At 46.1% G+C, this 26,838-nt stretch overlaps 1 protein-coding gene across 5 annotated transcripts in view; it reads left to right on the top strand.

Moving 5' to 3' along the window:
- sufu (suppressor of fused homolog (Drosophila)) overlaps positions 1-26,838 on the top strand; it is a 148,546-nt gene that overhangs the window by 98,256 nt on the left and 23,452 nt on the right. For 3 of the 5 annotated variants that reach the window (XM_085994298.1, XM_085994302.1, XM_085994300.1), the window contains 2 exons: positions 12,476-12,520; positions 17,487-17,582. The exons of 1 other annotated variant lie outside the window; for it this stretch is intronic. In XM_085994298.1, the coding sequence (XP_085850424.1) occupies positions 12,476-12,520; positions 17,487-17,582 (141 nt within the window). The remainder of the gene's footprint in view (positions 1-12,475; positions 12,521-17,486; positions 17,583-26,838) is intronic. One more of the 5 variants, XM_085994299.1, reaches the window with a different exon arrangement.

Genomic DNA, 26,838 nt, shown 5'->3' with positions numbered 1-26,838 from the left:
ACTCGGAAAAAGAGCCGTTTATTCCAAATCTTTGCTTCCTGTCTGCCAACCAGTTCTCTATCCAAGTCAGTACCTTGCCCCCAATCCCATGTGCTTTAACTTTACATGCTAATCTCTTATGCGGGACCTGATCGAAAGCCTTCTGAAAGTCCAAATACACCACATCCACTGGTTCTCCCTTATCTATTCTACCAGTTACATCCTCAAAATTCCAGTAGATTAGTCAAGCATGATTTACCTTTTGTAAATCCATGTTGACTTTGTCCGATCCTGTCACTGTTTTCCAAGTGCTCTGCCATTACATCTTTTATAATGGACTCTAGCATTTTCCCCACTACTGATGCCAGGATTACCGGTCTGTAATTCCCTGTTTTCTCTCTACCACCTTTTTTGAATAGCGGGGTAACATTAGCTACCCTCCAATCCATGGGAACTGTTCCAGAATCTATAGAATTTGGAAGATGACCAAGCAATGCATCTACTCTTTATAGAGCTACTTCCTTAAGTACCCTAGGATGTAGATAATCAGGCCCTGGGGATTTATCGGCCTTCAATCGCGTCAATTTCCCTAACCCCATTTCCCTACAAATACTGATTTCATTCAGTTCCTCCCTCTCATTAGACCCTATGTTCCCCGACATCTCTGGGAGGTTATTTGTGTCCTCCTTTGTGAAGACAGAACCAAAGCACAGGAAACTTTGGTTTATCCGGAGGTTAACTGTCCGGAATGCTTGAGCCACTGGCAAAAATCAGGAGCCGTTTCGTTAGTTTTTTTTTCTTTTCGTTGCTTTTTTTTCACCAGTCAGGCTCTGCAAGGTCTCTCTGAAGCTGTTGCTAAGCTACAGAGATGCTTGCAAGGTACGGCCGACTGTTTAGAAGCTGCAACAGGGTTTGTTGCCAGATACGGAGCTCAAAATCTCCGTATGTTTCAACATTAGCGCTGGTTTGTCCGGCAGTTTTGATGGGACGGCAACAGCTCGGTGCCGGATAGCACAAAGTTTCCTGTATGTATTTAATTGGTCAGCCATTTCTTTGTTCCCCATTATAAATTCCCCTGATTCTGACTGCAAGGGACCTACGCTTGACTTCACCAATCTTTTTCTCTTCACATATCTATAGAAGCTTTTACAGTCAGTTTTTATGTTCCCTGCAAGCTTACTCTCATACTCTATTTTCCCCCTCTTAATTAATCCCTTTGTCCTCCTTTGCTGAATCCTAAACTGCTCCCAATCCTCAGGTTTGCTGCTTTTTCTGGCCAATTTATATGTCCTCTCCTTGGACCTTATGCTATCCCTAATTTCCCTTGTTAGCCACGGTTGAGTCACCTTTGTTTTATTTTTATGCCAAACAGAGACGAACACATTCTGTAGCTCATCCATGCGATCTTTAAACGTTTGCCATTGCCTATCCACCGTCAACCCTTTAAGTAACATTCCCCAATCCATCCTACCCAACTCGCGCCTCATACCATCGTAGTTTCCTTTATTTAAATTCAGGAAGAGTCCAAAGGGCACCAAAAATGGGGGCTAGCATAATCGGCTCAGATCTGGAGCAGCAGCCAAAATGGGCACGTGAATGGACATAAGAATTTGGGTTACATAGGCATGACCGAGATTAAGGGAGACCTTTCCAGGTGACGTTATGAAACAAAGCTAACATCTGAGGTCATGTGGTTGGATGGTCAATTTGTAGATAGTGTGGCGTCAGCTTTGAGCGTCCATGAACCATTGTGGGGAGAGGGGGATGGATCCAGGAGTCCTTCTGTGAGGCGATGTATCAGCTGGTGTGTCAGCAGAGGTTGTCCAGAGGGCCAAGGAGTGAAGCGCCGACAATCAGCCAGCTAAGGTTGACCCTAGGCTCTAGTGGAGGTGCATAGTGTCCTCTGATGTTGGCATTGCACTTCAGCGGCTCCAGTAGACGAGCCGAGGAGGAATGAGAGGAGTGGAGTATGGTATAAGCAAGTGGAGTATAGAAAATGTAGAGGAGAAGCAAAATTGGAAATTAGAAAAGTTGAGAGGGTATGAAGAAAGACTGGCAGGGAACATGAAAAATAATACATTTTGTATTTCCCTCGTCTTAGGCAGTCCCTCGGAACCGAGGATGACTTGCTTCCACATTAAAAATGAGTTCTCGGGTGACTGATGAGTCCAATGTGGGACCTACAGTCTCTGTCACAGGCGGGGCAGACAATGGTTGAAGGGGCGGGTGGGTGGGGTGCTTGGGTAGACGTGTGCTGCCTGCGCTTGGCTTCCGCTTGCTCCCGGCGAAGAGACTCGATGTTCGGCGCCTTCCCGGATGCTTCTCCTCCACTTTGTGCGGTCTTGGGCTGGGGATGTTGCACTTTTTCAAGGCGGCTTTGAGGATGTCCTTGAAGCATCTCCTCTGCCCATTTGCCTAACAAGTAAAAGACTGGCTAAAGAAAGGGAATTGTCCAATTAAACAGAAGAGGAAATCTCATTAAGGTATAGCTGAGGTGCTAAATGAGTACTTTGCCTCTCCTTTCACAAAAGTAGGAATAAAAGGGAACCAGGAGAAGTACAATTAGATATGATAATTAGAAGAGATGCTAGATTTTGTAAATGGTTGCTAAAGGAAAGTAATGCCGACCTATATAAATCCTTGATTCGCCCTAAGTTAGAACATGGCTGCCATACTTCAGGACAGATGTCCATGCATTGGAAGAGATTTAGTAAGGTGATACCAGGGATGAAAGGCTTTGCTTATGAGGAGAGACTAGAGAACCTGGGGCTCTTTTCATTGGGTTAGGAGCTCTGATAGGTGTTTAAAATGATGAATGATTTTAAAGTAAATGGGGGAAAAACTATTTCCACTGGTTAGTGAGTTAGTAATTAAAGGTCTTGTGTTTAAGATCATCACCAAAGCAACAAAATTAAAGTTTAGGAAAAAAATTTACGGCAGAGTTGTTAACTGCATGGAATGCCCCATCAGAAACTGCACCAGAAGCAGCTAGAGGTAATGGCTTTTAAAAGTGAAGTGGATAAATATTTGAAGAAGAAAAAAATTATAAGGAAAAGGCCGTGGAATGGGATGGAGAGTAGTTCCTGGAGTGCTAGCACATGCACAGTGGACCGAATGGCTATCTTCTGGGCTGTAAAATTCGGATGAGGTGGAACGTTACATGACCTAGTGGCAATATATTTTGTGACATTATTAAAGTCTTTTTTGTGTGGCCCTGTAATGCAGCCTGCCGCAAGAGTTACAAGGCCACTTACATTGTATAAAATGAATTTGGATTAAATGTTGTGCACTATCCACATTGTTTCAAGGCAGAAACACATTAAAAGAAAGACTTACATTTATACATCGCCTTCCACGACCGGGTGCTCCGGTTTCCTCCCACAGTCCAAAGATGTGCGGGTTAGGTTGATTGGCCATGATAAAAATTGACCCTTGGTGTTCGGGGGGATTAAATACGTGGGGTTACAGGGTTACGGGGATAGGGCTTGGGTGGGATGGCTGTCAGTGTAGGGACCGGGTGCTAGGGTTTGGATGATCAGCCATGATCTCGTTGAATGGCGGAGCAGGCTCGAAGGGCCGAATGGCCTACTCCTGCTCCTATCTTCTATGTTTCTATGTAAAGCAACTTACAGCCAATGAAGTACTTTTTGAAGTGTAGTAATGTAGGAAAATCAGCAGCCAATTTGCACACCGCAAATCCCACAAACAGCAATGTGATGATGGCACCTCCAACAGTGCAGCACTCCCTCGGTACTCCACTGAGAACTCATCCTCTCCACCACCCCTCGATCCCTCAACTACCTCCATCAGCTTTACTATCTTGTACCGCAAACTCTGTCCCCTGCCACTGATTCTATCCCCCTCCTTGGCTACTGTCTCGGGCTGAGCCAGACAGTTAGTAACCTCGGCATCCTTTTCTACCCTGGACTGCACTTCAGCTGTCTTACCCTCTCTATCATAAACACCATTTACTTCTACTTCTGCAACGTTGCCTGCCTCTGTCCCTATCGCTGAATCCATTATACCTGCCTTTGTCACCTCCAGATGTGACTAATCCATTGCTCTTTGCTGGCCTCCTGCTGTCTATCCTCTAAACTCTAACTTGTCCAAACCTCTTCTGCAAGTATTTTGATCCACTCACTGATCTGCATTGACTCCCTGCCCCCAACATCTTAAATTTAAATCCTTGTCTTTAAATTCTTCCTTGGCCTTGCCCAACCTTATCTTGACAACCTTGTGCAGCCCTATGCCCCTCCCCCTCTAATATTATGTTCCTCTGATTCTGGCCTTTTATGCACTCCCCCTCTTGCCTTCACTACCACCATTGGCAGTAGAACTTTCGGTTGAAACATAGAAGATAGGAGCAGGAGTCGGCCATTCGGCCCCTCGAGCCTGCTCTGCCATTCAATGCGATCATGGCTGATCATCCAAATTCAGTACCCGGTCCCTGCTTTCTCCCCATACCCCTTGATTCCTTTGCCTGGGTCATGCTCTCTGAAATTTCCTCTCCACCTCTTCTCTCCTTTTTTAAAAACCTCCGCAAAACTTCTTTCATTGACCAAGCTTTTGGACACCCCTGCTCATCTCTCGGTTTCTGGCTTTGCATCCATTTTCCATATGCCTGTCTGTGAAGCACTTTGGGACATTTTTAAAATTAAGTGCAATATGTAAATGGAAGTTGTTAGATTGTGGTTGGACATTCTGGCTGTTATTTCACTACATTGATCTTATCCTCTTTAGGGCAGAGGGCTGTATGGAGAAGCTGCTTAGTGAAGATCCTTCTTTAAAGGAGGAAATTCAAGGGGTAGATCAGTCCTTGCTACTCTTATATACCCCCTAGTGGCTACAGGGCAACATCAGCCAAGGACTGGGAATAGATTACTTATCTGTTCTTATATTTTGTGCATGGGGAAACCTTTCCTAAATTTTTTTTGAAAGGGTATAAATGGGATTTTAAGAATTGACAAGATGGCATGGATGTACTGTAACAATATGTAACATGCCTCTTAAAATTGTGATCTCCAAACAGTAAATACCAAATACAGGTGCCTTTTGTAGACACTTGCTTTGCATACTTGTCAAGATAGCCTTTTAGAACGAGCTTCTCCTCGCTGCTTATGAGACACCATGTTCAATATTGCTACTTTTTTTCTAATCTTGAAGTGAGGGTCAGAGAATGCTACTGGGAGTTGCAGCCAATCAGCCTTTCTGGTGATGAGAAACTACTCTATTCTGTTTCCAATTCCTGCATCAGACATCCTTTCGGGTTGCTTATTTATATCAAATTACGGGTAATTCTGTGTTATGGACACGTGGCCTCCAGGAACTCATTTGCGAAGGCCTTAAACTCATTTTGTATAGCACCCATCCAATTGTCCAAGTAAGGTGACATTTATCCCATTAGTTTGGACAGAATCCAATCCCAGATCCTAATGTGCAATCCTGCTATGGTGCTTCATGCCCTTATCCACTCATTCAGGCACGTGGAACTATTGAGCTGTCAAAGGGCATGTGCTCCAAAATGTTTAATGTGCCTTAAATGGGTGAGCTGTCTTGGGAAACCGGTAAGTATGGGAAGAATGTGGGCTTAACAATGAACGAGTGTGGCCTTGGGTAAGTCGCCACATTTTTATTGTGAGCTTGGTAAAAGAAAATACTTGTTTTAAAAAAATGTTTTAAATGCAAGAATTGGTTAACCTGGGCTTCAAATGGCTTGAAGCAATTTCTCATTTGCATCTACTTGAATATCTTTTAAGGCTCTGAAACAAATATGATCTGTGCTAGCTAATAGTAATTTGGCTGAAAGAAGTTAAAATTTAGCTAGTAAAACAAATGTTATAATGGTAGGTTTTGCCGGCAAAGTCGGAGCTCTTTAAAGGTTAAGAGATCAGGTTTTTCAATGGGCTAATCAAATTCATTCTTTACATAAGCTCCTTTCCTCTTAAATGTTTGTTCCTGCTTTCATAAGGCTTTCAAAGTTCAATTTTAGAGAGATTTTTGTTTTTAAAAAAACATGCTTGCTTGGCTTCTCAGAAGAGAAGTTAAGTGTTTGGGGAATTAATACTTTCATTATTGTACTCTTTTCCTAAAATATCTACCGTTAGAAGATATTTGCTGTTCAGTTATATTTCCCAGTTACATGTAAATCCACCATATTGGATTTTCAGACTTGCTACAGAGTTGCTTCATTGATGTCTTCAGGCTTGGGTGCTCCCTGATTTGTGATCTTTCTGGTCTTGAATGTAGCTACTTGCTGACTGGGCAGATAGCTTATCTTGGCTGAGTGATTCTGCCATGAGTTCAGAGATTAGAAAGGGCAGGTCTCTATGGAGCTGGGGGAAATTGTACTAAATTGCAAATAGACTTAAAAAAATAACAACTGGAGGGGAGGGAGAAGTTACTCCATCTACATTTTCGTTTTCCTTTTAAGTTTGCATTAATTATTGCTGAACATTTGTTCTTTTTACTGCAATTTGGTTGCCAGTGAATTTCAAAAGGGGTGTTTTGATTAAAAATATTTGTCTTAATCACTGTTGATAATACTCCATATTAAAAGGGTGCCAAGTGTTCTAATTTGGGTCTTAGAATTCACTCCTTTAACTTACTAGCTAAATTATTGGCTTTGCTCATAAGTTACTAAAATTTGTGTTTGAATGCTACCATTATCTGAACTCTTATTAGAGTGTAGTTATTTAGCATGGGGCGCGCTCACTTGTTACACCAACTAAGGATATCTGCCGCACAACACAAGTGGGTTATAACAATATTCTAGAATCAGTCTAGTGTTGCAATGAACTAACTAACATTAAAGTTTAAAATATCTTTGATATCAAAATGTGCCAAGGAATGCAGTTTTGCAATTTGTTCCAATTAAACATTAAGACCAGAGCCATTGTCTTCAGCTCCCGCATGGGTATTGTGGTGTAGTGGTTATGTTACTGGACAGAGGCCTGCACTAATCCAGGCGTGATTTCAAATTCCACCATGGCAGTTTCAGAATTTTTAATTCAGTTTATATTTTAAAAAAAAAAAAATAATAATCTGGAAATAAAAAGCTGTCAGATTGTCGTAAAAACCCAACTGGTTCACTTTAGGGAAGGAAACTTGCCGTCCTTACACGGTCTGGCCTATATGTGACACCAGTCCCAGACCAACATGGTTGACTCTTAACTGCCCCCTAAAGCGACAGTTGTACAAGGGCAACTCGATGGGCAATAAATGCCGGCCTTGACAGTGAAGCCCACATTATTTGAGAATAAATGAGCAGAAAAAAATCTGTTGCCACACCACTGATTCCATGGCCACTGTTTTTGGCTGAATCGGACTGTTCACAACCTCGGCGTTTGATTTGACTCTGAGCTGAGTTTGGAACATCATAACCTCTCCCATTACAAAGACCGCCTATTTCCACCTCTGCTCGTCTCTGCCCCGCTTCAGCCCATCTGTTGCTGAAACCCTCATCCATGCTTTTGTTACCTCCAGGCTTAACGATTCCAACGCTCTCTTGGCTGGAATCCCAACTTCCACCCTCGATAAACTTGAGTTCATCCAAAACTCTACTGCCTGGCTCCTAATCTGCAGCAAGTCCCGCTTGCCCATTAACCCTCTGCTCGCTGACCTATATTGGCTCCCGATCCACCAGTGCCTCGAATGTAAAATTCTTATCCTCGTGTTCAAAATCCCTCCTTGGCCTTGCCCCTCCCTATCTCTGTAACCACCTCCAGCCCTACAACCCTCCAAATTCTCTGCATTCCTCCAACTGTGGTGTCCCTTCTGCACACCATTGGCCGTGCCTTCAGCCACCTAAGCTCTGGAAGTCTCTCCTTCTGCCTCTCCACACCGCTCTCCTCCAAGACCCTCTTATTTATATTAAAAAAAAAAAAAACTACTTTTGATGAGCTTTTTGTCACCCCTCCTAATATCTTATCCTTTGGCTTGGTGTCAGTTTTTTGCTGTTTACATTCATGTGAAGTGTCTTGGAACATTTTCCTACATTAAAGGCGCTATCTAAATGCAAGGATTCAAGGGAAAGCCTTGATGAGGTCTGTCTTGTTTGAAGATGTATGCTGGCCTTGTAACCCCATTTCCTGACACTTTTCACGTCTTTGTAGTTAAGTGAAATTGTTACTGAAACCATAAAATTGCATTCAAAGTAGGCATAGTGTCATGATGTTTGTACATGGTAGAAGTGAGGAAAAAAGGGGCATAGATATGATTTAAATGTAAGAAGTTTAAGACAGAGCAGGCGAATCTTTGTATGGAGAGGACTGAGACTAAACATACAAGGGTATTTGACAATTGGGAAGGACAGACAGGAAGGAAAGGGAGGTGGGGTTGCTGTGTTAATCAAGGATGGAATCACTGCAATAGTCAGAAATGATATTGGGTCAAAGGATCAGGATAGTGAAACAGTTTGGGTGGAGATAAGGAATAAGAAGGGGAAAAAGTCACTAGTGGGCGTAGTCTATAGGCCTCCTAACAGTTGCAACTCTGTTGGTCGGAGTATAAATCAGGAAATAGTTGGGGCTTGTAATAAGGGAACAGCTATAATCATGGGGGATTTTAACTTTCATATTGACTGGACTAATCAAATTGGGCATGGCAGCCTTGAGGAAGAGTTCATAGAGTGTATTAGGGATGGGTTCCTTGAGCAGTATGTAACTGAACCAACCAGGGGGCAGGCAATCTTAGATCTGGTCCTGTGTAATGAGACAGGATTAATAAAAAATGTCCTAGTAAAGGATCCCCTTGGAATGAGTGACCATAATATGGTTGAATTCCAAATTCAGTTTGAGGGTGAGAGTTGGATCTCAAACCAGCATACTAAGCTTAAATAAAGGAGACTATGAAGGTATGAGAGTAGAATTGACTAAAGTGGACTGGGAAAACAGATTAAAGTGTAAGACGGTACAAGAGCAGTGGTCTACATTCAAGGAGATATTTCACATCTTTCAAGATAAAGATATTCCACTGAGGAAAAAGGGGAGTAAAAGAAAAGACAGCCACCCGTGGCTTAGTAAAGTAATAAAGGATAGTATTCGACTGAAAACAAGGGCATATAAATTAGCCAAATCTAGTGGGAGGATAGAAGATTGGGAAGCATTTAAAAGCCAGCAAACAATAACTAAAAGATTAATTAAGAAAGGGAAGATAGATTATGAAAGTAAACTAGCAAAAAATATAAAAACAGATAGCAAGAGTTTCTACAGCTATATAAAAAGAAAAAGGGTGGCTAAAGTGAACGTTGGTCCCTTAGAGGATGGGACTGGGAAACTAGTGGTGGGGAACATGGAGATGGCAAAGACGCTGAACAAATATTTTGTATCAGTCTTTACAGTAGAGGACACTAAAAATATCCCAACACTGGACAAACAGGGGGCAATTTGGGGGGGAGGAGCTAAACACGATTAAAATCACTAAGGAGATGGTACTCGGTAAAATAATGGGACTTAAGGCGGATAAATCCCCTGGACCTGATGGCCTACATCCTAGGGCCTTGAGAGAAGTGGCGGTAGGGATTGTGGATGCATTGGTGATCATTTTCCAGAACTCCCTGGACTCAGGAAAGGTCCCGGCAGATTGGAAAACTGCTAATGTAACACCCTTATTTAAGAAGGGAAGCAGACAAAAAGCTGGAAACTATAGACCAGTTAGCCTAACATCTGTGGTTGGCAAAATGTTGGAGTCCATTATTAAGGAAACAGTATCAGAGCATTTGGATAAACATAATTTAATAGGACAGAGTCAGCATGGTTTTACGAAGGGGAAGTCATGTTTGACAAATTTGCTCGAATTCTTTGAGGATGTAACATACAGGGTGGATAAAGGGGAACCAGTGGATGTAGTGTATTTGGACTTCCAAAAGGCATTTGACAAGGTTCCACACAAAAGATTACTGATCAAGATAAAAAATCACGGGATTGGGGGTAATATACTGGCATGGGTGGAAGATTGGCTGTCTAACAGAAAACAAAGAGTTGGGATAAATGGTTCGTTCTCGGGCTGGCAATCAGTAACTAGTGGTGTCCCACAGGGATCAGTGCTGGGACCCCAACTCTTTACAATCTATATTAACAATTTGGAGGAAGGGACCGAGTGCAACATATCCAAGTTTGCCGACGATACAAAGATGGGAGGGAAAGCAGTGAGTGAGGAGGACATAAAAAACCTGCAGAAGGACATAGACAGGCTAACTGGGCAGAGATTTGGCAGATGCAATATAATGTTGGAAAGTGTGAGGTTATGCACTTTGGCAGAAAAAATCAAAGAGCAAGTTATTATCTAAATGGAGAGAAACTGCAAAGTGCTACAGTACAAAGGGATCTGGGGGTCCTGGTACATGAAACACAAAAAGTTAGTATGCAGGTGATCAGGAAGGCCAATGGAATCTTGGCTTTTAGTGCAAGGGGGATGGAGTATAAAAGCAGGGAAGTCTTGCTGCAGTTATACAGGGTATTGGTGAGGCCACACCTGGAATACTGCGTGCAGTTTTGGTTTCCATATTTGAGAAAAGGTATACTTGCTCTCGAGGCGGTTCAGAGAAGGTTCACTCGGTTGATTCCAGAGATGAGGGAGTTGACGTATGAGGAAAGGTTGAGTAGATTGGGACTCTACTCATTGGAGTTCAGAAGAATGAGAGGCGATCTTATCGAAACATATAAGATTGTGAGGGGGCTTGATCGGGTGGATGCGGTGAGGATGTTTCCACTGATGGGTGAGACTAGAACTAGGGGCTGCCCTTTCAAAACTGAGATGAGGAGAAACTTCTTCACTCAGAGGGTAGTAAATCTATGGAATTTGCTACCCCAGAGAGGTGTGGAAGCTGCAACATTAAATAAATTTAAAATGGAGATAGACATTGTCCTAGCAGATAAGGGAATTAGGGGTTACGGGGAGAGGGCAGGGAAGTGGACGTGAGTCTAGATTCGGATCAGCCATGATCCTATTGAATGGCAGAGCAGGCCCGCGGGGCCGTATGGCCTACTCCTGCTCCTATTTCTTATGTTCTTACGTAGAATGCACTACCAGGATTAATGATTGCAGCAGAGACCATGTCGACATTTAAGATAGGTGGTTGAAGGAAAGGGGAATATGGGAACAGAACGCACACGAGATTAGGAATACTACTCCATGGCGGATAAACACCAACACGGATTGGTTGGACTGCATGGTCTGTTTCCATGTTGTAATTTCATCACACTAAACATCTCCATGATTGTAAAGTGTATCTTGCCCCTGCTTATGCTGTTCTTGTGCCTTTTTCCACAAAATGTATTCCCCAAAACTGACGTATCCACCAAGAATGTAGAAAAATATGGTCTTTATTTTCTATTTTCATTCCCCAAAACCTCTTCCATGTAATGTGTCCCTTGGTTTCTATTAAGCTAATAATTTTCTCAAAAGAGCAAGGAAACTATAGTCCAGTATCTAATCTATCTAAGTGTATATAAACTAGCTGTGTTTCTTCTCCCCCCCCCCCCCCCCTCCAAAACCTTTTGTATTCCACTACTTTGACCTCATGCAATGTAACATTCTGTAAATTAGGTTATTTAGGAATCTTCCTGTACTGGTATGAATAAGAGGCTGCATTCAGTTACTCTCTCATGCCATTCATATGGAGACCAACCATAATATTGTGGATGAGATGTATATTGTAATCAAACATGAAAATGTTACTGCGTTTCTGTAATTTTTGGCACGTGATGGTCAGTGCCACGGTTTACGATTATGCTGCATTTGGTTTACCTGCTTATTTGCCAAAAATTCCTACCTTCACTTCATTTTAATATTAAGCTGTAAAGATAATAATGGCTAAACTATGCAGAATTTTGAAAGGATGGGGATGTCGGTGTGTGGGGTTCAGGTTCTATTGATATTGTGAATGCAGTTCATTGGGGAGGGAGAGAGAGAATATATTTGTTTTAAAAAGTTGTGTAGGAAGAAATGTGATCTCTGCTGGATGTGGGGGTGCCACTGTTCTGAAATCTGTAGAAATATATTGCTCTCATTTTCCTGAAAAGCTTTTTGATATACTAATGACCTCAATTAACCCCAAGTGAAATGAGAACTTCTCCCATGAATTGTTCCTGCTTGTTGAAGTACAGCTTTTCATTTTGTATTTTTATTGGATATATATTGCAGTATACATGCCTAATGTTGTCTTGAAATTTACCATCCACTCCCAACATTGCATTTAACAGTTCTGTAAAATAAATATTGCACTGCATGAATCATGTTTTTATCCTTTTTTTTTTCTTTCAGGATTTAAGGCTGATTATCTAAATTCAAATAATCTTAAGGGAAAAAAAATAGAAAATGTTTTAATCCCTGGTAATGTTTTGGCACTCAAATCTACAGAGTAAAGTCAAATTGAAAATACCAAGTCTGAGACTCAACTCCAAGATTATAATTCTGTTTGTAAATCTGAGTCGTTTTGTTTTTAAATTATGATGATTGTGATATTTTTGGTACAAATCTACCCATAATTTCTCCATAGACTAGTGCAATCAGTGGGCCATTTCCAGAGCAAGCAGTCTGAAAGGTAAGAATATCATGCACCGTTCATCTTACCCCTTCCTGGTCTCGATGGGTTCGTGAAGCCCAGATTGTACTTCTATGAAAATTCCTCTCTCTTGTGTCTGTATAACTCCTGGCTAAAATGAAAACTACTAAATTGAGAACTTTCAAATCGGTTTTTTGCAGGGTGCACGTACATTTCCTGTAAGAATTCTGTATTACTAAGCCAATAAGGAACATTTTTTTAAAATGTAATAAAGCATTGTCCGCAGAGTTGAATTAGAAATAGCGAAAGGCTTGCCATTCTAGCCCATTTCACACTGCTGCAATTGACAAGTCAGCCCGTTGAATTTGCTTGCAGTTTCGGTGCAGTCGTCATTTCAGTGGTTCTGCTTGTAAAATTAGATTGGCTGCAGTTATTGCTGCATAGTTTGTGCCCACTCTGTAAATGCCACCCGATAGACGGCATCTTTTTATTGGTAATTTGAACTGACTTTTAATGATGTTCAATAGTGGCTATTTACCCATGTCTCAGGAACACTTTTGAGATGTTGCTAATATTTGAAGTATGACTACATTTTAAGTTAGCAATGCAAAGTCTTCAAACCATTTTAGAAGAAGCTGTTGCCAAGTGTGATGTTTGCTTTACTCCCATTGTGATAGAAAGCTAGAATGATTACTCTGGGCCAGAGGTATATAAAAAAAAATTACAGTTGTAATGAATGGAACAGACTTTGTGGCACCCTTAACATTCTTTAACTATTCCTTTACAATTGTACGTATGAATAAAAGGTAGGTTCAGTATTTTTACAGCAGTTTTTAAATTTTAACTTGTTTGCTTTAATTTATTTAGCATATAAGTGGGCCACTGCAAGGTTCCCTCAGTGGGGAAAAATGCACTGTTATTTGCAGTGGAGTCATACAGACCAAGATGATCCCTGGTTTGCACTGAGTAAGCTGATAGTCATTGTAGCAATGGGAATGCTGGAGTTTACCTCAGCCTCCCTGGTTTAGGAAGGTGAATGCTTAGTTTGTACTTTTAATTAGGGTTAGTGCATTAGAAAATCAAGTGATACCACGTGATACCATCAGAGAACCTGCAACACTCCAATCACACTCACATTTAAAGAGTGGAATAAAGTGGAATTGGATAGAAAATAAACACTCTGCACTAGTCCTAATTGTGTGATTGTGTTTATACACTGAGATGAGTGTGGTATCCTCCTATTTCCACATGTCTCTGTTTAAAGCGCAGGCTTAAAATTGGAATTTCAAGCTCCTGGTGCAAACTCTAATGACATAGATTCATTTAGACTCATAGACTGATGCAGCACAGAAGGAGGCCATTCGACCCATTGTGCCTGTGCAGCTATTTGGTTGAGCTATCCAACTAGTCCCACCACACTGCTCTTTCCTCATAGCCCTGCAAATATTTTCTCTCCAAGTATTTATCCAATTCCCTTTTGAAAGTAACTATTGAATCTGTTTCCATCACCCTTTCAGGCAGCACATTACATAGAAACATAGAAGATAGGAGCAGGAGTAGGCCCTTCGAGCCTGCTCCGCCATTCAAGGAGATCATGGCTGATCATCCAAATTCAGTACCCTGTCCCTGCCTTCTCCCCATATCCCTTGATCCCTTTAGCCTTAAGAAATATATCCAACTCTTTCTTGAATATATTTAATGAACTGGCCTCCACCGCCCTCTGTGGCAGAGAATTCCACAGGTTCACCACTCTCTGGGTGAAGAAATTCCTCCTCATTTTCAGTCCTAAATGGCTTACCCCTTATCCTTAAGACTATGATCCCTGGTTCTGGACTCCCCGGCCATCAGAAACATCCTTCCTGCATCTAGTCTGTCCAGGCCTGACAGAATTTTATAGGTTTCGATGAGACCCCCTCTCAATCTTCTAAACTTCAGTGAGTATAAGCCCAATCGACACAATCTCCTCATATGTCATTCCTGCCATCCCAGGTATCAGCCTGGTGAATCTTCGCTGCACTCCCTCCATGGCAAGAACGTCCTTCCTCAGGTAAGGTGACCAAAACTGCACACAATACTCAAGGTGCGGTCTCACCAAGGCCCTGTACAACTGCAGCACGACATCCTTGTTCCTGTACTCGAACCCTCTTGCTACGAAGGCCAACATACCATTTGCCTTCTTAACCGCCTGCTGCACCTGCATGCTTACCTTCAGCGACTGGTGCACAAGGACACCCAGGTAAGTCCGGAGAGCCAAGGAAGATTCGCATCTGTGGGGATTTCAAGGTGATGGTGAACCCTGTCCTTCACACAGTACAATATCCTCTTCCAAGGATAGAAGACATCTTCGCCTCACTGTCTGGAGGGAAGCGTTTTACAAAAATTGACCTAGCACAAGCATATTTGCAGATGGAGGTTGAAGAGTCCTCTTGAAAGTATCTCACGATAATCACTCACAAAGGTCTTTACCAGTATCATCGATTGGTATTCGGAGTAGCATCGGCTCCGGCGATATGGCAAAGAGCGATGGAACAAGTCCTGCAAGGGATTCCCGGGACTCAGTGTTACTTGGACGACATCCTTGTAACAGGTGAAGATGACAGTGAACACCTTAACAACCTAGAACAGGTGCTCACTAGACTACGGGAACATGGGCTGCGAGCCAACCGCCCCAAGTGCGAATTTTTTAAGAAACAGATATTGTATTGTGGCCACGTGATTGAAGAGGGGTTACATAAGTCCCCTGACACAATTGAAGCGGTTGTTAAGGCCCCAGCGCCTGAAAATGTGTCGCAACTGAGGTCATTCCTCGGATTGGTGAATTACTATCATAAGTTTTTGCCGAATTTGTTGACAATTTTGCACCCACTGAACGCCCTGCTACGAACGGGGGTAGCATGGAAATGGAGCGATGATTGTAAGCGTGCGTTTCAGAAGAGTAAGGACTTAATCACTTCAAGGGAAGTATTGCCTCACTACAACCCAGCACTGCCGATCAGACTGGCGTGTGATGCGTCTCCCTACGGCATTGGGGCGGTACTGTCACATAAGTTCCTTGATGGGTTAGAGAGGCCGATAGCTTTTGCGTCACGCTCGTTAACTTCTGCCGAGCGTAACTACGCTCAGATTGACAGAGGCCCTCAGCCTAGTGTGGGGGGTGAAGAAGTTCAATCACGACCTGCACGGTCAAAAATTTACTCTACTAACCGATCATCAACCTCTTGTCTCCATTTTCAACCCTCAGAAGGGCGTACCGATAATGATGGCACAACGGCTGCAGAGATGGTCCCTTTTCCTAGGGGCACACCAATATGACATCGAGTACAAAGGAACTAAACAGCATGGAAATGCTGATGGATTGTCACGCCTACCGTTGCCGACGGTGGAAGAAGAAGACCTTGCAGTGGATCCAATGGAGTTATTCCACTCGACCAGAGTCGAATGTCTCCCTGTGACGAATGCAAACATAGAAAAGGAAACACGGAATGACCCGACACTATCACGGGTCTATGATTTAACGGTGAAGGGATGGCCAGCACATGGCGAACCACTGCTGCCAGCATTCTCACCGAGAAGAGAACAGCTGTCAGTGTGCAGAGGGACCTTGATGTGTGGATCCAGAGTAGTAATTCCACCTAAGTTGACGGATAGACTGCTCAATGAGCTTCATGAGGGTCATCTGGGTGGGGTAAAAATGAAGAACTTAGCCAGAGCATTTGTGTGGTGGCCGGGAATCGATAGAGAAATCGAAGAGATGACCAAGAGCTGTGCAGGATGCCAGAAGGTCCAAAACGCCCCACCACAAGCTCCTCTGCATCCATGGGCGTGGCCCTCATCTCCATGGCAACAGGTGCACATTGATTTTGCTGGTCCCTTCATGGACTCGATGTTTTTAATTGCAGTGGATGCATATTCAAAGTGGCCAGAGGTAATAAAAATGTCCTCAACCACCACAGAAAAAATTATCACAGTTTTGCGAACCATATTCGCCAGGAATGGGCTGCCTGAACAGATTTGCTCTGACAATGGACCACAGTTTGTGTCTGAAGAGTTCCGGAGGTTCTTAAAGAACAATGGTGTTAAGCATTACACATCTGCATCATATCATCCAGCCACTAATGGATTGGCCGAGAGGTTTGTCCAAACATTCAAGAAGGCTATCAAGGCAATGTGTAATGAAGATATACCCCTACAACACAAGGTGGACAACTTCTTGTTTGCCTACTGGAATGCGACACATGCGGTTACCAACCAAACTCCAGCCATGATCTTCAATCGAAGACTACGATGCCGCTTGGATTTGGTTAAGCCAAACGTCCGAAGAGATGTGGAGAACAGGCAGTTTCAGAATATGAATGAAAGGCCGACCAGGAGTTTTAAGATAGGTCAACCAGTTTTGGCCCGCGACTACCGCACTGAGAAATGGCAGCCAGGAACGATTTGTACACGACAAGGACCTCATGTATACCGTGGACGTTGGGGAGAGCATTATAAGACGCCATGCTGACCAGATTCTAGAGTCACTGGAAAATGTCAACTCTACACCTGGTAATGAAATTGACGTTCCAATTGCAGCTACCGCAGAACCGGTAATATTGGAAGCAGATGAACCAAACAAAGACATTGATCCCGACGCAACATTGCCAGAAGAACCTGATACCCCAAAGAGGCGTTATCCAGACAGAATCAGGAAGCCTCCTCAAAGACTGAATTTATAATTGATTAACTTCAGCTAATGTATATAGCAACTGTAATTGTGATTGTAATTCGTTATCATTTAGTTGTTAAATGAATGTTATGTACTGTTTATCTAAAAGGGGAGGAATTGTTGTGTATGTACCTTTAAGAGAATAACTGGTCTTGGACTGCAGTACCGGCAGTGACCACCCCTGTATAAAAGGCGCTAGAGAGCCTCTGTTTGTTAGTTTCACTATTGACTTCCACCAGTAAAGACTTGTTTGTTTTCTCTCCTGCTGGTCCGTGTCTTAATCATTCACGGACGTAACAGACACAATCTTCTCTCGTACGTCATTCCTGCCATCCCAGGTATCAGCCTGGTGAATCTTCACTGCACTCCTTCCATGGCAAGAACGTCCTTCCTCGGGTAAGGCGACCAAAACTGCACAAAATACTCAAGGTGCGGTCTCACCAAGGCCCTGTACAACTGTAGCAAGACATCCTTGTTCCTGTACTCGAACCCTCTTGCTACGAAGGCCAACATGCCATTTGCTGCCTTAACCGCCTGCTGCACCTGCATGCTTACCTTCAGCAACTAGTGCACAAGAACACCCAGGTCTCTTTGTACTTCCCCTTCTCCCAATCTATTGCCATTCAAATAACCTGCCTTCCTGTTTTTGCCACCAAAGTGGATAACCTCACATTTATCCACATTTTAGTGCATTTGCCATGTTTCTGCCCAGTCACCCAACCTGTCCAAATCGTACTGGAGTTTCACGACATCCTCCTCACAGCATACCCTCCCACCCAGCTTTGTGTCGTCTGCAAATTTGGAGATATTACATCCAATTCCCTCGTCCAGATCATTAATATATATTGTGGACAGCTGGGGCCCAAGGACCGATCCTTGCGGTACCCCACTAGTCACTGCCTGCCACTCGGAAAATGACCCGTTTATTCCAACTCTCTGCTTTCTGTCTGCCAACCAGTTCTCTATCCAAGTCGATACCTTGCCCCCAATCCCATGTGCCTTAATTTTGCACGCTAATCTCTTATGCGGGACCTTATCGAAAGCCTTCTGAAAGTCCAAATACACCACATCCACTGGTTCTCCCTTATCTATTTTACCAGTTACATCTTCAAAAAATTCCAGTAGATTAGTCAAGCATGATTTACCTTTTGTAAATCCATGTTGACTTTGTCCAATCCTGTCACTGCTTTCCAAGTGCTCTGCTATTACACCTTTTATAATGGACTCTAGCATTTTTCCCACTACCGATGTCAGGCTTACCGGTCTATAATTCCCTGCTTTTTCTCTACCACCTTTTTTGAATAGTGGGGTAACATTAGCTACCCTCCAATCCATGGGTACTGTTCCAGAGTCTATCGAGTTCTGGAATATGACCAGCAATGCATCTACTATTTCTAGGGCCACTTCCTTAAGTACCCTGGGATGTAGATTATCAGGCCCTGGGGATTTATCGGCCTTCAGTCCCATCAATTTTCCTAACACCATTTCCCTACAAATACTGATTTATTTCAGTTCCACCCTTTCATCAGACCCGATGTTCCTCGGCATCTCTGGGAGGCTATTTGTGTCCTCCTTTGTGAAGACAGAACCAAAATATGTATTTAGTTGGTCTGCCATTTCTTTGTTCCCCATTATAAATTCCCCTGATTCTGACTGCAAGGGACCTACGCTTGACTTCACCAACCTTTTTCTCTTCACATATCTATAAAAGCTTTTACAGTCAGTTTTTATGTTCCCTGCAAGCTTACTCTCATATTCTATTTTCCCTTTCTTAATTAATCCCTTTGTCCTTCTTTGTTGAATCCTGAACTGCTCCCAATCCTCAGGATTATTGCTTTTTCTGGCCAATTTATATGTCCTCTCCTTGGATCTTATGCTATCCCTAATTTCCCTTGGTGGCCACGGTTGAGTCACCTTTTTTAAATTTTTATGCCAAACTGGGATGAACAAATTCTGTAGCTCATCCATTCGGTCTTTGAATGTTTGCCATTGCCTATCCATTGTCAACCTTTGAGTGCCATTCCCCAATCAAACCTACGCAACTCGCTCCTCAGACCATCGTAGTTTCTTTTATTTAAATTGAGGACCCTAGTCTCTGAGTCAACTACTTCATTCTCCATTTTAATGAAGAATTCGATCATATTATGATCGCTCTGACCCAAGGGGCCTCGTACAACAAGATTGCTAATTAATCCTTTCTCGTTAAATAATACCCAGCCTAAGATGACCTGATCTCTGGTTGGTTCCTTGACATATTGGTCCAGGAAACCATCCCGTAAACACTCCAGGAATTCCTCCTCCACAGTATTGTTACTAATTTGGTTGGCCCAATCTATATGTAGATTAAAGTCACCCATGATGACTGCTGTGCCCTTATTGCACGCTGCTTTACTTTCCCTTTTAATGCCATCCCCAACCTCCGCCTTACTGTTTGGAGGTCTATATACCACCCCCACTAACATTTTTTTCCCCTTGGTATTTCTCCATTCTAACCATACAGATTCCACATCATCAGAGCTAATATCCTTCATTACAATTGTGTTAATCCCTTCTTTAACCAGTAATGCTACCCCACCTCCCTTTCCTTTTTGCCTATCTTTCCTGAATATCGAATACCCCTGGATGTTGAGTTCCCAGTCTTGGCCATCCTTGAGCCACGTTTCTGTAATCCCAACCAAATCATATTCATTTACCTCTATTTGCGCAGCCAATTCATCCACCTTATTACAAATGCTCCTCGCATTAAGACACAAAGACTTCAGGCTTGTTTTTTTTAACGCTCTTAGACCTATTAGAATTATTATTTACTGTGGCCACGTTTGATTTAAACCGTTGATTTCTCTGACTGCCACTTTTGTTTTTCTCCTTCCTGTGGCGACACGCCACCACTGGACATAATCCGCTCACGGCGGCACGGACAGTTTAAGCAGACGCCCCCAGCCGGGGGCCCTTTCCTCCAGCAACTTGTTTCCCGCAGGGACAGGCTGCCGGGAGCACTTCCTGTCTGGGGAGTATTTAAGTGGTTGCGCGGGCTTTTCCAGTTCCTCTTTGCCATGAGGTTGATTAAAGCAGTTGTGTTTCACTAACTCTGGTCTCGACTCCCACGTTTGCCGCGGTATCTCAACACTGGTGACCCCGACGCTCAGGACGAATCCTAAGCTAGCATGGCGGATACAAACGCAGTCACGGTTAAACTACCGGACTTCTGGGAGAACCTGGCCGAAGCCTGGTTTCTTGAAGCCGAGTCCAGATTCCGGCTGAAAAACATTACAGTCGACGCCACGAAGTACGACTACCTCGTCGCCTCTCTCACCTACGCCACAGTCCCCAAGGTTTGGGCAGCGCTGCAGGAGCCACCAGTGGAAGGCAAGTACGAACATCTGAAGGCTGCGCTCCTTAAAAAATTTCAAACGTCCTCTTAGCAGCGCAACTGCCAACTCCTCGACCTCCCCGGCCTTGGTGACGCTTCACCGTCAGATCTGCTTTCCCACATGCTGTCCCTCTCGGACGACAAAAACACCGGTGCCCTCTTTCGCACGCTTTTCATTCGGCAGCTCCCCGCCAGCATCCGCCCGCTCATTGTGGAATCTGGCTCCACGGACCTGAATGAGATAGCCGAAAAGGCCGACCGGCTGCTCTCTGCGCAGTCCGCCCGCGACATCGCGCCCGACCTCACGGCAACGACCACGCAGTCTTCCCGGCCCACTAGGCCCGACCGCACTACCACTCCGGGTCACTGCTACTACCACACCAGTTTTGGCACTAGGGCCCAACGCTGCACGCCACCGCGCACTTTCAAAGCCCCCCCCCCCCCCCCCCCGCACCGGCCCCCACGATGGCCGCGGGGCAAAAGGGGCCTCTACTGTACGTCACCGACGACAGCACCAACCGCCAATTTCTGTGCGACACGGGCCCAGCACAGCATCACCCCCGCCTCCGCCCTCGAAATCCAACGCGGCGCACGGGGTATCACGCTGGCCGCAGCCAATGGCTCTGACATCCGCACATATGGCACCCGCATTGTCACGCTCGACCTCGCAGGCCGCCGCTACCGCTGGGAGTTCCTCACAGCCAGGGTCCTCTGCCCACTCATCAGCGCCGACTTCCTATGCGCCCGCGGCCTCCTTGTCATTCCGAGGCACCGCCTCGTCGACATCAACACTATGGCCCCCATCCCTGGCGCATTCACCCCGGCCCGTTCGGCCGGCCTGACGACCTACTGCCTCGCCAGAGCCACGGACGACTACTCGGCACTTCTAGCCGAGTTTCCCGCCCTCACTAACCCGACCTTTTCGGCCAAAGCCGCCAAACACGGTGTGGAGCACTATATCCCCACCACCGGCCCCCCCGGTTTCTGCCCACGCCCGCAGACTCAACCCGGCCAAGCTGGAAATCGCGCGGGCCGAGTTCACCACCATGGAACAACTCGGCATCATCCGCCGCTCCAGCAGCCCTTGGGCCTCGCCCCTCCACATCGCCCCCAAGCCCGGCGGAGGCTGGCGCCCTTGCGGGGACTACCGCCGCCTCAACGACGCCACCACCCCCGACCGATACCCGGTGCCACACATCCAGGACTTCTCGGCCCGACTGGCCGGACGAACCGTCTTTTCCAAGGTCGACCTGGTGCGCGGTTACCACCAAGTCCCCGTACACCCCGCGGACATCCCCAAAACGGCCGTCATCACCCCATTCGGCCTGTTCGAGTTCCTGAGGATGCCCTTCGGCCTCAAGAATGCAGCCCAGGCTTTCCAGCGCCTTATGGACTCAGTCCTTCGGGACCTGAACTTCCTATTCGTCTATCTAGACGACATTCTCGTGGCCAGCTCCTCCTAACAGGAACACCTCGAACACCTTCGCATCCTGTTTGGGCGCCTAGCCCAACACTGGCTCATCCTCAGCCCGGCGAAGTGCCAATTCGGCCTAACCGAGATCGATTTTCTCGGTCACCACATCACCCCTGCTGGGGCCGTTCCCCTGCCCAACAAGGTGTAGGCCGTCCAGCAATTCCCCCGCCCCAAAACCATCAAGGGCCTCCAGGAGTTCCTCGGGATGGTGAACTTCGACAACAGGTTCATCCCCAGAGCTGCAGCCCTCATGAAGCCCCTATACGACTCCCTCCGAGGTAAACCCGGCAAGATGGCCGTAGCCTGGACCACTGACACGTCAGCCGCCTTCGACGCCATCAAAAACGCGCTCGCCGACGCCACCCTGCTCGCGCACCCGAGGGCCGATGCCCAGGTCGCGCTCACCACCGACGCCTCCGACCACGCGGTCGGAGCCGTGTTCGAGCAGTGGGTCAATGGCGCGTGGCAGCCACTTGCCTTCCACAGCCGCCAACTGCGCCCTCCAGAGGTCAAATACTCTACTTTCGACCGCGAGCTCCTCGCGCTCCACCTGTCGGTCTGCCATTTCAAGTTCCTCCTGGAGGGCCGCCCCTTCACCGCGTACGTGGACCACAAGCCGCTCACATACGCGATGGCCAAGCACACCGAACCCTGGTCCGCTAGGCAGCAACGCCAGCTCACGGCCGTGTCTGAGTTTACTACGGACATCCAGCACGGCTCCGGTAGAGACAACGTTGTCGACGACTGCCTTTCCCGTCCCGCCATCTGCGCGAATCACCTCGCGGTCGACTACGCGCAACTAGCAGCGGCCCAGCTCACGGACCCAGACCTCCTCTCGGCGGCTACCAGCCTGCCAGGGCTATGCCTAGCCAAGGTCGCGCACGGGCCCGAAGCCACGGCAGTCACTTGCGACGTCTCACTCGGCCAACCCAGGCTGGTCGTCCCTGCAACCTGGCGCCGCCGCATCTTCGCGCTACACGCGCTCTCCCATCCAGGTGCCCGCGCATCCGTCAAACTCCTCTCCCAGCGTTTCGTCTGGCGTGGCCTCCGCAAAGATGTTCGGACTTGGGCCACCTCCTGCCTCGCCTGCCAACGGGCTAAGGTACAGCTACACAAAAAAGCACCCCATGGAGACTTCAAGGCACCCAGCCGCCGCTTCGACCACGTACACGTCGACATCGCAAGGCCAAACTTATCTCCTCACGATCGTCGACCACTACACACGCTGGCTCGAGGCAGTGCCGCTGCCCTCCACCACCACAGCCGACATCGCCAGGGCGTTTGTTAACACCTGGGTCGCAAGGTTCGGCGTACCAGCCGACATAACCTCCGACAGAGGCGCCCAGTTCACCTCCGAACTCTGGACGGCCACAGCACGCAACCCTCTGGGTGACGCTCCACCGAACCACGGCGTACCACCCGCAGGCCAATGGGCTCTGTGAACGCTTCCACAGGTCACTCAAGGCCTTACTCCGCGCCGGCCTGCAGGACAGTACCTGGACTGACCGCCTACCATGGGTGCTACTAGGCCTACACACCGCGGTCAAGGAAGACCTCCAGTCCTCGGCAGCGGAGTTACTCTACGGACAACCGCTGCGCGTCCCAGGCGAATTCCTTCCGGAGGCTACCACGCCTTGGTCGGCCGAACAGCAGCGGCTCAACTCTTTTTTTTCTCTTCCGCTCAACAGTTCGCCCCACTTCCGGTCAACCGACACGGCGAACTCGCACCTCACGTCCCGCCAAACTTACAGCAGGCACGCTTCATCTTCGTGCGACACGACGCAGACCCCTGCGACCCCCGTACGACGGACCGTACGAGGTACTACAAACCGGGGACAAGGTCTTCAAGCTGCGACTCGGTGACAGGGTCGACACAGTCTCCATCGACCGGCTCAAACCAGCACACACAGAACCAGGGGAACAGGTCCCCGTGGCCCGACCTCCAACTAGAGGCCGTCCTGCCAGCAAGCCAGCACAGCTGGCGGCGAACCGCCCAGCCCCACCAACTAGACCGGCGACCACTAAGAGCCGCTCCGGCAGAACCGTTAGACCACCGTCACGACTCGTCCACTCCTCCAAAGCGGATTCTGGGGGGAGCTCTGTGGCGACACGTCACCACTGGACATAATCCGCTCACGGCGGCACGGACAGTTTAAGCAGACGCCCCCAGCCGGGGGCCCTTTCCTCCAGCAACTTGTTTCCCGCAGGGACAGGCTGCCGGGAGCACTTCTTGTCTGGGGAGTATTTAAGTGGTTGCGTGGGCTTTTCCAGTTCCTCTTTGCCATGAGGTTGATTAAAGCAGTTGTGTTTCACTAACTCTGGTCTCGACTCCCACGTTTGCCGCAGTATCTCAACACCTATCTTTTGCTTTTATCCTTGTTTCCCTTTCCTCTGTCTCCCTGCTCAGGTTCCCAACCCCCCTGCCATTTTAGTTTAAACACTCCCCCACAGCACTAGCAAACACCCCCCCCAGGACATCGGTTCCAGCCCTGCCCAGGTGCAAACCGTCCGGTTTGAACTGGTCTCGCCTCCCCCAGAACCGGTTCCAATGTCCCAGGAACTTGAATCCCTCCCCCTGGCACCATTCCTCAAGCCACGTATTCATCTGAAGTATCCTTCTTCTATTTCTACTCTGACTAGCACGTGGCACTGGTAGCAATCCTGAGATTACTACCTTTTGAGGTCCTGTTTTTTAATTTATCTCCTAACTCCCTATATTCCACTTTTAGGACCTCATCCTACTTTTTACCTATATTGTTGGTGCCTATATGCACCACGACAACTGGCTGTTCACCCTCCCCTTCCAAGATGTTCTGCAGCCGCTCGGAGACATCCTTGACCCTTGCACCAGGGAGGCAACACACCATCCTGGAGTCTTGTTTGCGGCCGCAGAAACGCCTATCTATTCCCCTTACAATAGAATCCCCTATTACTATAGCTCTATCCCTCTTTTTCCTCCCGTGCTGTGCAGCAGAGTCACCCCTGGTGCCAGGAAGTTGGCGGCTGCTGCTGCCTTCCTCTGATAAGCCACCGCCCCCCCCCCCCCCCCCCCCCCCAAACAGTACTCAGTGGTGTATCTGTTGGAGGGGGGGATGGCCACAGGGGACCCCTGCACTACCTGCCTGCGCCTAGTACTGTGCCTGTTGGTCACCTGTTCCCTTTCTTCCTGTCCAACCTCTACCTGCGGTGTGTCCAACTCTCTAAACGTGCTATTCACGATGTCCTGAGCATCGTGAACGCTCCAGTATGCATCCAATCGCAGCTCCAGTGCCGCAATGCGGTCTGTCAGTAGCTGCAGCTGGATGCACTTCCTGCATGTGTTTTAAAAAAAGTTCTCCTATCACCTCTGGTTCTTTTGCCAATCACCTTAAATCTGTGTCCTCTGGTCACCGACCCTTCTGCCACTGGAAACAGTTTCTCCTTATTTACTGTATCAAAACCATTCAAGATTTTGAACACCTCTCTCAAATCTCCTCTTAACCTTCTCTGCTCGAAGGAGAACAACCCCAGTTTCTCCACATAACTGAAGTCCTTCATCCCTGTTACCATTCTAGCAAATCTCTTCTGCACCCTCTCCCAAGGCCTTGACATCTTAACTAAAGTGTGGTGCCCAGAATTGAACACAATACTCCTGCTGAGGCCTAACCCATGTTTTATGAAGGTTTAGCGTAACTTCCTTGCTTTTTGTCGTTGGAAATATATTGGTATGGGCTGTAGAAGAGTGGCCCCAGTTGACGGCTCTTGGCTTACTCTCTTCCCTTCTCCCAGATATGGGATGGCTCAAGTAGTATTCTGTATCATTGTATGAAAAATCCATCATTGTGGATCAATGTCCTACTGCTCCTTAGTGTGGTACATTTCCATTTTAACATCCTTAGCTGCTAAGGGTGCTAAAATGTGGCTTTCCTTGTTCTATTTTTTTCCCCAGGTTGCACTCCCTCTTCATTATCCATTTTAACTTTGCACATTTCCAGTCACTAAGATGCTTTAGATTCTGAAGCCAAACATAAAGGAATTGGTAGTTGGCTGGAAATTCTTGACCTGAAAGAGGGATTTTAGTGTGATCCTTATGTCCTGTATGTGTTAATTGTAGTAGATCTTAAAACAACTGGGAAGATGCTGCTTACTGAAATAATGTGGGTTGTGAAAGGAGTGGCAATAATCGTAACGGGGTGACGGTAACTTCCTAACGTGGTAATCAGTCACTGCTCCGATATCTTTTGAGAAATAGTATATTTATATATTATGACATGCATGTGGTTTGAGAAAATAGGATTCATTTGTATTTTGTGTTCTTGAAAGTAGTACTGATTTATATTATGATTTTATGTCGTTTTGGATCATGGACATGATCAGCGTTTCTGCTACTTTTGATTACAAAACTCGAGTAATTATTTATTGCAGTGATAAACGTGTGAAGTAAATTTCCACTCATTGATTTAACATGTTGATTTTCTGGCTACCATGGAAACAAAATCCATGTGACCCACCTACTTATTTTCCCCCTCAGCTCAGTTATAGATCAGATATATTTAATACCTCACAGATGTAGGATGTTTCAATTCAAATTGACAGCATATTGAAAGCTTTCACAATTCTTGATTTCTACTCACCAGTGAATTTAACAGAATCAGCTAGGGTGCAGTGTTTAATGTCTCTATCTTCACTTTACAGACCACTGTTTAGAATATTGGCCCTGATGCTGTAACATTTACCAATGAAGCTCAGCATATTATTATCTCTCTCTCTCTCTCTCTCTCTCTCTCTCTCTCTCTCTCTCTCATTCATTCTCTCTCCCTCTCCTCTCC

The sequence above is a fragment of the Somniosus microcephalus genome, chromosome 8 (genome assembly GCF_052327205.1).
Source record: "Somniosus microcephalus isolate GS21.2 chromosome 8, FLI_Smic_1.0, whole genome shotgun sequence".
Classification (NCBI taxonomy): domain Eukaryota; kingdom Metazoa; phylum Chordata; class Chondrichthyes; order Squaliformes; family Somniosidae; genus Somniosus; species Somniosus microcephalus.
This window is presented reverse-complemented; position numbering and strand designations above follow the sequence as displayed.